Raw genomic sequence first — 12252 nt, forward strand, 5'->3', positions numbered from 1 at the left:
CAGCGTAGTAGCATTTCATTTGTATTTTAATAACTAAAGCTTGCCTAAAGATCAGAAAAGTAAAACAGCCACACTGGCTAGTATTATAGACCAAGCAGCAGTGACACACACATTTAATCCCAGTAGCCACACTAGTTTGCTATAAAAAACAGGCTGTGGCGGTGCACACCCTTAGTCCCAGACCTAGAGAGGATTATAAAACAGGAGGAGACGGCTCTCAGTCTCGGTCTCATTCTGAGATTCCTGGAGGCAGGATCGCCATTTCAGACTGAGGTAGAAGTGGAAGAGCCAGTGGCTGGCTGACCTTCAGGTTGAACCCCAATTTCTGTCTCTGAGTTTTTATTAATTGTGATACAGGCCTGGCATACATGAGACATGACCTCCAAAAGTAAACAGATAAAATAATAGGAGGAGTAACAATATTTTCAGTATGTGGTTTTGGAGCTTGAACCCAGGGCTTCAACAACGCTAGCAGAGTACTCTCCCACTGAACTACATCCCTATCCCAACTTTTTTCTTTTTCTAAAAATATTTATTCGTTTGGTGTAAGGAGCTGGGACGTGTGTAGATCTACCATGAGGGTCCTGGAGATGGAGCTGAGGCTTGGCAGTGACCGCTGCCTGTACCTACTGAGCCATCACAGATGTCCCCACACACCTTCTTTAAGTGGCCATACTGGCTGGCAGAAACCATATTAGTACAAGAATTTGATTCCAAGACCAAACACTCACAGCTGCTGCTCCTTCTGTGTGATCTGTCTCTGCAGACTGTCGGATTTGCTCAGACACTCGTGGGTACATCGCTCATCCTCATCTTCCGCTTCCATTTGTGCCTTCTCTGCTTGCTGCAATCTGGTGTAATTCAAATCAACTTTGGGTAAAACTGAGGCTAGAAGTAGGGTGTAAAAGGGTGAAGAAGACAAATAAAAGAAAAATGGGGAAATAGAAACATTTCTAAATGAAAACAAAGTTTGGGGGAGAACTCACAAACTCAAACATGAAAGAGCCACACAATGTCTAGAAATTGTTTTGTGATTTTTTTTCAATACAAGATATACTATGCCCAGAAAACTATCTTGAAATTTGCTTTATTTCTTGTCCATAATTAATGCAAAGCAATACAATTTTTACTGTTGGAGGATAATGATTCAAATCTCAAATATGGCTAGGTATGTTATTGCCTTTTTACAAAACCACGGGTAGCACACAGGTCTATATTAAGTGCAGAACACACCTGTTTATGTGATGCTGAGATGTGTGTGCTGGGAACCAGGTGCACTACAAGGCTAAGAGCTGAAAGAGCAACCATTCTTCTCAGTGATAGCCGTCCTAGCAGAGCTCTACATAGTTGCTCGGTTATGCAAAGCTGAATATGTATGTGCGTATGCATAAATATATATTAAGATTCAAAAAGGTTTAATGCTTGTTGGCATCATTCCCTATGGATTTTTTTAGGTTTTTATTTTATGTTTATGAATATTTTTGCTTGCATGTATGTCTGTTCACCACATACATGCCTAGTGCCCACTGAGGTCAGAAGAGGGTGTCAGGTCTCCTGAAACTGGAGCTACAGACAGTTGTGAGCCACATCGTATAGGTGTTGGGCATTGAACCCAGGTCCTCTATAAGAACATGTACTCTTAACTGCTGCGGCATCTCTCCAGCACCCTAATTTTTATTCTTTACTTTGAAGACTAAAGATTAGCTTAAAATGTTGTGGTCATTTTTTTCCCCATTTTTATTTGTTAAGTCACTGTTTCTCCCTAGACTTAGCTCCACTCCTTGCCTCCCTTGGCCATCAAGATTTGTGAGGTTTATATAAAAATATTTCCCAGGATTCAGTGGGCATTAACTGTTCACAAGAAGTCACAGAGGAATCTTGTGCCTTCATATCTGCCTCAAGACACTTAAGTAAGGCAACACATATTGCAAGTATGAAAGCCTCCCAGGAAAGGAGAGGAAGGAAGTCCCCTCTAGGTTTACACTAGATTAAGGGTTAAGGCGGCAGGGGTGGACTCAGCTTTCTCCTCTAAAGGTACAGGAAGTAAAGTAAGTGAGGTAGGCCTTGCAGTTGTGCTATCACAAAAGAGCGCTGGGGGGGGGGGGGGGGGGGATGACGACTAGAAAAACGAGGTGCTGAAGCCCAGGGCAGCGCCCAGCCTGGCTTGGAAACTGCTTTGAAATCTTAACTTTAAAAATCAGTAAGGAGCCATTAGGCAGAGTGTGCAAATGGGGCAGGGTGTGTGTGTGTGTATGTGTGTGTGTGTGTGTGTGTATGATTATCTGTGCCAACACAGCCTGAAACCAAAGGTTTCTAGTTTCCATCAAAAGATAGCTAAAAAGATAAAACCATTTGAAAATCTTGCCCTCCAAGCAGTTGAGGCTCAAATCTGCCCTCTGCACAAGGCTGAGGAGTGCATCTGGGAAGCCCAGGGCACCTGCTGTGTCTCACAGCCACCATGAAGGGCCCCTGCAGCTCCATACAACGTGAGATAGCATAAATCCTTTTCCATTTAACATAGGGTAGCGGATGGGCTCTGCGCTTTGAGTGCGTCTCAGAAGGAGATGTCTTTGACCAATTTGTACTGGTCCTGGGGGTCACTGCCAGCACTTTTCACCAATGACACTGCAATTGTCCTAGTCTGAGCTAACAAATCATTGTCACTTCATAATGGAATGGACAGAAACCAAAGACAAGAAACGGTAATAAAGATGTCCAAAATGTAAAAGTGGGGATAAAGAAAACAACAAAAAGAAAGAAGAAAAAAGAAGAAAGAGGATGTCAATAAAAGAATATTTGTGTCAGTAAGCATCAATAGTTATGTTTGTTCTAAGTAGATTCAAAGAAAGCAATGGTGAGACATGTTGACTCAACGTGACAGGGCAATGGGTACATTTTCCAACAGTAAAATGAAATGCCAGGATAAGAGAACTCCACTGACAAAATCCTATCCTGGGTTAGGCTGAGGGTCCTAGCTCAGAAAGCAACTACACTGTCAGCTCCCGCTGTTTTCACAGAGATGGCCAGTGGTGAAGAATGGGACAGTCCCACCAAAGCCTGTGCATTTTTTTTCCCAGGTCTTTGTGTTTAGTTTTATGTCACAGATATCATGCCTTTAAAAGATCTCCAAGACAGCAGCTTCAAATGAATCATCACCCTAATAAGGCAACTTGATTCCATGCAACAACCAAAAAAAGGACAAAATCTGGCTCAGTTTAGACAGACACGGGCCCTAGGCGAGGTCTCCGGACAGCTTTCTATGGCAGGTGTCAGGGGAAGAAAGGAAGGGATGGAGGGAACTCATGAGTATCGTACCTTTGCTCCAGCTGCCTCATGGCCGAAGTGATTTTATCGGTCTTTTCTTCTAGTCGGGCAATTATTTCATTTTTTTCTTTCAAGCTGTCTTCAGAGCCCTATTTATAAAAGTACAACAGCTATGGTGGGTTTGATTTTGAAACTCAAACATTAGGCCAAGCGTAGTGGTATATGCCTGGGATCCTAGTACTCAGAAGGTAGGCAGGAGTATGGGTTCAATGCCAGCCTTACTACTCTGGGGCCACTGAGGCCAGCCCGGGCAGCTGGTCCTTCTCAAAAATAACCCCATAGTAAGAATAAGATTCAGGATGCAGCAGAGAAGGGCTCAGTGAGAAGACAGACTTACCTGGAGCTCCAACAGAGTTCTCCCTCTGGAGTCCACATGGTAGGAGAGCCTACTCCTGAAATTGTCCCCTAAGTTCCATATATGCCCCAAGACACAAACACAGCGCGCACACACACACACACACACACACATACAATAATAGAAATGTTTTTTAAAAATACAACAACAAAAAACCCAACTGAATCATACCTCCATATTATTGAAAGATAACAGGAGGCCAGGCGGTGGTGGCACAAGCCTTTAATTCCACCACTTGGGATGCAGAGGTGGGTGGATCTTTGTGAATTTGAGGCCAGCCTGGTCTACAAAGTGAGTTGCACAGAGAAACTCTGTCTTGAAAAACACAACAAACATTTGAGAGGTATGAGAGATCACTTAGTGGGTAAAGGTGTTTGTTGCCAATGTGGACAACCAGAATTGCTAGAATTCCCACGATGAAAGAGAACCCACTCCACGGGTGTCCTCTGAGCTTTCCACGTGCACGCTGGTGCGCACACACAAAATAAGTGTACTAAGATGGCTGAGGGCCAGGCATGGTGGCATAGACCGTGAATCCTGCCACTCCAGAGGCAAAGACAGGCAGTTCTTTGAGTTCAGTGAGTTCCCGATTAGCCAGGGCTACATAGTGAAGAGTCTGTCACAAACGAAACCAAAACTTTGAAACAGAGCCTGGAGAGACAGCTCTGCTTTAAGAGCACTTGCTGGGCTGGAGAGATGGCTCAGTGGTTTAGAGCACCGTCTGCTCTTCCAGAGGTCCTGAGTTCAATTCCCAGCAACCACATGGTGGCTCACAACCACTTGTAATGAGATCTGGCGCCCTCCTCTGGCGTGTGGGCATACATGGAGGCAGAATGTTGTATACATAATAAGTAAATAAATCTTTAAAATAAAAAAAAAAAAAAAAAGAGCACTTGCTGCTTTGGCAGAGGGCCTCAGTGTGGTTCCCAGCAACTCAAGTTCCAGAGGATTCTATGCCCTCTTTGGACCTTCATGGGCACAAGGCATGCATGTGATACACATTCATACATTCAGGCAAACCACTTAAAAATCAATCTATATCTTTAAAAATGTTGAAATTTAAAAGTAAGTTGGGGAGAGGGAAGAAAACATATTTGGGACTGGAGCTGTAACTCAAAGATGGGGTGATGCATCTGTATCATGATGAAGCCCAGGGCTGGATCTCAGCACCCAAAAACTAAATTGACAAAGAATTAGGGCCATTTTTTTGTGAATTTGTAGATGGATCATATACAAGGCAGTTATTGCCTGCAGTAACAATGAAGTAAATTAAATAAATAAATTAAATAAAGTGTCATACTGGAAAACAAATCAGGGCCAGTGAGACGGCTGAGAAGGGAAAGGCACACGGTAGCAAGCCTGAGGATTTGAGTTTGATCTCCAAACCCTCAGGGTGGAAGGAGGGAACTGGCTCCCACGTTTCTCCTCTGACTTCACACGTGCATGTCTGTGCTGTAATCCCGGCGCTCAGGGAAGCAGAGGAATGCAAACTCTGTGGAGGTGAGACTCTGTTGTGGTTCAAATGAGAACATGACCTCCCACAGGCTCAGGTCCCAATGGGTGGTACTACTTCTGGAGATTGTGGAATAATATTTTTGTTTGTTTTTTTAAGACAGGTTTTCTCTGTGTAGCCCTGGTTCTTCTAGAACTAGCTCTTGTAGACCAGGCTGGTCTTGAACTCACAGGGATTCACCTGCCTCTGCCTCCTGCGTGCTGGGATTAAAGGCGTGCACCACCAACGCCAGGCCTTTAGAGGTTGGGCCTCACTGGAAGAAGGGAGTCACTGGGATGGGCCTTGAGGAGCACAGCCTGGCTACCCTTCCTGTCCTGACTGTGAGTAGCTTCAGTAGCTAGGGCTACACTCCACTTCCACTACTGCCATCCCCACATAACTGACTCTCCTCAAACTGTGAGCTGAAATAAATCCTCCTTTAAATTACCTCAGGGCAGGCTCCCTGTCCCAACAATAAGACAAACAGACCATCTCAAAAGAAAAAAGATCCAGGAGTAGTGGCACACACTTTTAACTCCAGCACCCAGGAGGCAGAGGCAGGTGGGTCTCTTGAGTTTGAGGCCAGCCTGATCTACACAGTGAATTCCAGGGTAGTCAGGGCTACACAGAGAAACCATGTCTTTGAAAAGAAAGAATGAAATCAGGGTGGAGATGGCTCAGCGGCGCAGCATTTGTCCAGCATGCAGGAAGCTCGGGGCTTGATCCCTAGCAATGCCAAGAATGAAAGAACATTCTGTACCTGCAGCTTTTGGTACATCTCAATGTTGATTGCTTTGACTTCTTCCAGCTGTTGCCGAAGGCCTATGAGGGTGTCTTGTTTCTCATGAATGTCTTTCTCCAACAACTTCATAGCAAGCTCAATCTCATGTTTCATGCCAACTTGTACCGATAGCTCATTCTCCACATCCTGCAATTTCACAGCGTCTTCATGAACAGGTTATTTCAGGTCATTGAAATCGGACGTGCAACCATTAGCAATACCAGGGACAGTGTCTTACATCTGTCACTGAACAACCAGCCTGCCTGGTGTGGGGGCTCACATGTGCAGTCCTAGCACTGAAGAGAATGTGACAGGAGGATTGCTGTGAGTTCAAGGCCGGCCTGGGCTACACAGGGAGATTCTATTTCAAAAACAAAGTCTGGGTGTGCTGGTGCACACTTTTGATTCCAGCACTCCTCAGGAGGCAGACACAGGGGGATCTCTGAGTTTGAAGACAGGTGGTCTACAGAGTTCCAGGCCAGCCAGAACTACACAGTGAGATCATGTCTCTCCTAGTTTGCTTTCCATTGCTGTGATATAGCATGAAACAAAAGCAGCTTGGAAGAGAAAGGGTTTATTTGGCTTAGAGGTTACAGTCCGTTACAAGCAAAGACAGGAACCTGGAGGCAGAGACCAGAGAGGAGTGGTTCTCAATATGTGGGTCACGGCCCCCAACAGACCAATGGAAAACACAGATACTTAAACTAGCAAAATTACTGTTATGAAGTAGCAATGAAAATAATTTTACAGTTGGGGGGCCACCACATGAGGAACTGTATTAAAGTAAAGGGCTGCAGTGTTAGCAAGGTTGAGAACCACTGTCACAGAGCCATGCTGCTTGCTGACTTGCTCCCCATGGTTTGCTCAGACTACTTTCTTCTTTATACAGTCCAGGGTTACCTGTCTGCAGTGGCACTGCCCACCCTGGGCTGAACCCGCACACGTCAATCATTAATAAGAAAATGCCCCACAGACTTGTTTACATGTCAGTCCGACGGAGGTGTTTCCTCAACGGAGGCCCTCTTCCCAGGTGACTCTAGTCTGTGTCAAGTTAAGAAAACCTACCCAGGACACTGCTGTGCAAATGGGTTCTTCTCATTGGTTTAGTAGAGCACTAAGAGGCCAATAGCTAGGCAGGAAGACATTAAGAGGGATGAAGAAGGTGGAGTTGACAGCCGGATGCAGAGGAAGCAGAAGATGAACATGCCATGCTAAAAAAAAGGTACTGGCACATGGTAGAGCACAGATAAAAAATACAGGCTAGTTCAAGTTGTCAGAGCTAGTTACTAACAAGCCTAAGCTACTGGGTGATCATTTATAATTAATAATAAGTCTCTGTGTGGTTATTTAGGAACTGGTTGGTGGGACAAAAAGTCCACCTACTATAGTCCACCAGTATCTCAAAAAAAATTTTAAGAAGTTTGCTAAGGTTAAAGAGTGTACTGACAGGCAGGCAGTGCCAAGGCAGTGACAGTAAGGATCTGCTATGACTTACTAACTACACATGTGCATTTTCATGGATGTTCCACTGAAAGCTAAAGTTTTAAATATGACCTTGCTAATATTTACATATTTCACTGTGTCCTCTTACACATTGTTTCTGGAATGGTGGTCTGCATTCACACTTCAACCACAGACTAGAAAGTTTTCAAAAGACGAAGAGGGGCTGGAGAGATGGCTCAGAGGTTAAGAGCATTGCCCTCTCTTCCAAAGGTCCTGAGTTCAATTCCCAGCAACCACATGGTGGCTCACAACCATCTGTAATGGGGTCTGGTGCCCTCTTCTGGCCTGCAGGCATACACACAGACAGAATGTTGTATACATAATAAATAAATAAATTAAAAAAAAAAGACGAAGAGATGTGGGGGGGGGGGGTGTTTGAGACAGGGTTTCTCTGTAGCTTTGGAGCCTGTCCTGGAACTAGCTCTTGTAGACCAGGCTGGCCTCAAACTCAGAGATCCACCTGTCTCTGCCTCCTGAGTGCTGGGATTAAAGGCGTGCACCGCCACCGCCAGCAAGAGATGTGTTTTTAAAACTTTAAGAACTTTAAGAACATTGGGCTTGCAACATGGCTCCACGAGCATCACAGTGAGCTTTATGACACAACTAGGATCACGTGAGGGTGTTTCTGCCCAGGGATGTCTTGATAACTGGGCAGTGCAGTTCCTGGGGCTGTATGAGGCTAGCCCAGCTTGAACCTGGGGCAGAGGCAAGCTACCATGACTTCCCCCAATGAAGGGCTGTGACCCACCCTTTCCTCCCCTGCGTGGATTCAGTGCTTTATCACAGCAAGGGGACTAGAACAGTGGACAAAGGTGTCTGCTACTAAGCCTGGTGACCTAAGTTCAGTCCCTGTGATAGGAGAGAACTGACCCTGGGAAGTTAGCCCTCTGACCTCCGCACATGCGCCATGACGAGTGTGCGCACACAAAATAAACACAAAAAAAGAGTCAGTGTACTGAGGGTGTCAGCTTCCACTCCACGTCCAGGAAGCTAAGGCCGCAGCATGAATGGTGCCGCTTGAGAGTAAGTTATCCCCAAGACGCCCTACCTGCCGCAGCTGGGACTCGTCTCGAAGCTGCCTTCTGGCATCGTTATACATTTCGTCTAGACCTTGCCGGGAATGCTTGTACGTTTGAAGCTCAGTTTCCACATCCACTTTGGTAACCTAGGAAGAAGAGGCCACACTGTCACGTGGTGCTCTGTCATGGCACACAGCTGGCCCACGTGACTCTGGACCCGCCAGCTCTGCAGCCGCTCCTCACCTCCAGGTGCTGCCGCGTTCTCATTAAGATCAACTCGTTCTCACTCCGCAACTGATGGTTTTCTTCCTGGAGCTTAATGATGTTGTTCTTCGCTATGGCTAACTGCAAATCGTGAAGCAGAAACAAAAAGCCACTCTGCGCGTCTTTCTGTAGACTCGCCATTAGGTCTGGGGCTACAAACCGGAGGAAACAAACCCTAAAACCAGCAGGGGATCTGGTGCCCTCTTCTGGCCTACATGGGCACCTGGCATGCATGTAGGCAAAGCAACCATACGCATATACTTTTTGTTTTGTTTTTGTTTTTCGAGACAGGGTTTCTCTGTGGCTTTGGAGCCTGTCCTGGAGCTAGCTCTTGTAGACCAGGTTGGCCTTGAACTCACAGAGATCCGTCTGCCTCTGCCTCCCAAGTGCTGGAGTTAAAGGTGTATGCCACCACCGCTCGGCTTTTTTTTTTTTAAAGGTATATTCTTTTTGTCTTGTTGCATTTTTTTAGACAGGAACTCACTATATCACCCTGGGTGAACTTGAATTCAGATCTGTCTGCCTATCCCCAAATGCTGGGATACCAGGCAGACCTACCATGCCTGACTATATTACTCTTCTCACTATTTCTTTTTTTAGATATTATATGTGTATGTGTTTTACCTGCACATCACATGTGTGCCTGGTACCCAAAGAGGTCAAAATGGTATTGGAGGCTGGGTGGTGGTGCCACGCACCTTCAATCCCAGCATTCGAGGGGCAGAAGCCAGCCTGGTCTACAGAGCAAGTTCCAGGATAGCCAGGGCTACACAGAGAAACCCTGTCTCAAAAATAAATGAATATGCCGGGCGGTGGTGGCACACGCCTTTAATCCCAGCACTCGGGAGGCAGAGGCAGGCAGATCTCTGGGAGTTCGAGGCCAGCCTGGTCTACAAGAGCTAGTTCCAGGACAGGCACCAAAGCTACAGAGAAACCCTGTCTCGAAAAACCAAAATAAATAAATAAAATAAATAAATACATACATACATACATAAAAGAGAGTGCTGAATTCCCTGCAGCTGGTTGTGAGCCACCTTGCAGATGCTGGGGATTGAACCTGGGTCCCCTGCCCACAGCCATCTTCTTAGTCCTCACACTATTTTTGTTCACAGCTGAAACACAGGCTCATCTGCTAGATTTGTGAGAAACTGCTCGTCAGACTCACAATGTGTGGACTACAATGCGGGAGGAAGCACACAAGAGTTCTGTGTAAACCAAGCACACTGGGGCTGGAGAGGTGGCTCAGTGGTTAAGAGCACTGGCTGCTTTTCCAGAAGAACCAGGTTCAATTATTCCCAGCACCCATGTGACAGCTCACAGCTATCTGTAACCCTAGGTCTGTAACTCTAGTTCCAGGGGATCCGACACCCTCACACAGACATACATGCAGACAAAACACCAGTGCACATAAAATATAAGTAATCATTAAAACAAGCACACTGTAAAGACTTGTGTAAATGGGAAAAAGGTGCTGTTTGAAAATGTGGTAAATGTTCATGGTGACTCAACAGGACACAGGTGTCCCCACTGTGACGGAAGTCACACTTCATGAATTAGGAATCTGTGTGGCTTTTGTCTCTGGGGCTGACTTCTAGTTACTGCCTATAACAAACAAGAGCACCACCAGGCAGTGGTGGCTCAAGCCTTTAATCCCAGCACTCGGGAGGCAGAGGCAGGTGGATCTCTGTGAGTTTGAGACCAGCCTGGTCTTCAAGAGCTAGTTCCATAGTTACTGAGAAACCCTGTCTCGAAAAACCAAAGAACAAACAAAACAAAACAAACAGTACCTCAGAGTCACAATTAGGAACTTAAGGTCTATGTGGGTTCTCAAGAACTTACAACCCGGGGGACTTGATTGGGGGAGGGGGAGGGAAATGGGAGGCAGTGGCGGGGAAGAGACAGAAATCTTTAATAAATAAATAAATTTAAAAAAAAAAGAACTTACAACCTTCAACTGCAAATGTCCCACTATGGAAGGTGTGTGTGTGTGTGTGTGTGTGCGTGTGTGTGTGTGTGTGCACTGGGGGATGGATGCTGACAGCATTCACACTTAGAAAAGATCACAGACAGTAGGGTACTCAGACAGACGTCCACTGCTGGGGCAGTACCTCTTCGATCAGCTTCGTGTTTGACTTTTCTAGCGAGTCAACTCTTGAATGGAGGCTGCTGACTGTGCTGCTGCAATTGGCAAAGAGAACGGACTCATTCAGCATCACACAAAACTCACACTGCCAGGTCAGTACGCTTCCTCGGACTCATGTTTACTGACATGTACCAATGACCCAGAACAGTTCATTGACCTGGCTAACTTGATCTGAAACAGCAATAACAGCCGCAGCAAAAGAATCGGCATTTCTATATAAATTCCTCTGGGTGCCTGTTTGTTAGATGCCAGCACTGTGTCTAGGGCGCTGTGCAGGTGAGGCAAAGGCTCTACCGTGGAGATGCATCAGCAGCCTTAGGGGCACTTTGTTTTAGTTTTGGCTTTGGGATTTTTGTTGTTATTGTAAGACAGGGTCTTGTTTAGACCAGGCTGGCCTCAAACTGACTTACAAGCAGAACGTTGAACTCCTGACCCTCCCACTGCTCCTTCCCCAGTGCTGGGGTTATTACAGGTGTGCGACACCACACCCAGCTCTCTGTGTACCACTAATGTCTGCTGTGCATCTAGCCCGCCCTGCACGCTCCTCTCAAAAGCACTGAGGAGGCAAGCATGCAAAGATGCTGCGTACAAAGGATGGGGATTAAGCTGGAAACAAAGGCGGCCCTGAAGTGAGGTTCTCTGCCGAGGTCAGGTGCTCTAACACTTACCTGAGTTGTCTATTCAGTTCCTCAACGTAATTCTTTTGGTCTAAGATGGCAGCAATTTGAACATTCCTGTGGTGGGAGGAAAGGGTAGTTTAAAATGTATCTAAAGCATCTGGAAATGGTTATAAAACTCGCAGTGATAAAATATGGCTTGGCTTTTAACACAGGCTGTCACAGCAGAAAACTGGGCCCTAGGAGCTTTGCTGACTGAGTTACTTGCTAATGTATCATTAATACATCTGAAACAGACCCAATTAGATAATAAGCCACCGCTGTCACAAAATATGGTTATTAAGGTGTCTCTCATCAAGGACTGATTACAAGCAAGACTCCTATTGTGGACCAAAGCTGACCTGTCTAAAGGATTTTCCTTGTCCACCCTGTAGAGCTTTAAAAGGAAGTAGAAATGACAAGGCAGGGAGGGAAGAGCAGAAACCACACCATAAACAGACAGCACAAGTTCATTTGCAAATAGTTATGCAAAGCTACAACCCCTGGGTGACCCTAGGTGGGAGTGGGGGGGAGTGCAAGCCAGAGCTACTCACAGAGAAACCCTGTTTTGAAAAATATAAACAGAAGGGCAGTGGTTGCATGCACCTTTAATCCCAGCACTTGGGAGGCTAAGACAGGCGGATCTAGGACAGGCTCCAAAGCTACAGAGAAACCCTGTCTGGAAAAAACAAAACAAAACAAAACAAACAAACAA

General features: G+C 45.9%; 1 protein-coding gene across 5 annotated transcripts in view; it reads right to left on the reverse strand.

Annotated features, from left to right (window-relative positions):
- Rufy2 (RUN and FYVE domain containing 2) overlaps positions 1-12252 on the reverse strand; it is a 35549-nt gene that overhangs the window by 9270 nt on the left and 14027 nt on the right. For 3 of the 5 annotated variants that reach the window (XM_041656112.1, XM_041656110.1, XM_041656111.1), the window contains exons 7-13: positions 11550-11615; positions 10847-10916; positions 8718-8819; positions 8504-8620; positions 5932-6099; positions 3316-3413; positions 732-851 (exon numbers count right to left, since the gene is read on the reverse strand). In XM_041656112.1, coding sequence (XP_041512046.1) covers positions 732-851; positions 3316-3413; positions 5932-6099; positions 8504-8620; positions 8718-8819; positions 10847-10916; positions 11550-11615 — 741 coding nt within the window. Of the gene's footprint in view, positions 1-731; positions 889-1571; positions 2664-3315; positions 3414-5931; positions 6100-8503; positions 8621-8717; positions 8820-10846; positions 10917-11549; positions 11616-12252 lie in introns of those variants that run through there. The other 2 variants (XM_041656114.1, XM_041656113.1) reach the window with 2 other exon arrangements.

This window comes from Microtus oregoni, unplaced genomic scaffold, assembly GCF_018167655.1.
Source record: "Microtus oregoni isolate MIOR12 unplaced genomic scaffold, Mior012 000007F_ref0000211, whole genome shotgun sequence".
Classification (NCBI taxonomy): domain Eukaryota; kingdom Metazoa; phylum Chordata; class Mammalia; order Rodentia; family Cricetidae; genus Microtus; species Microtus oregoni.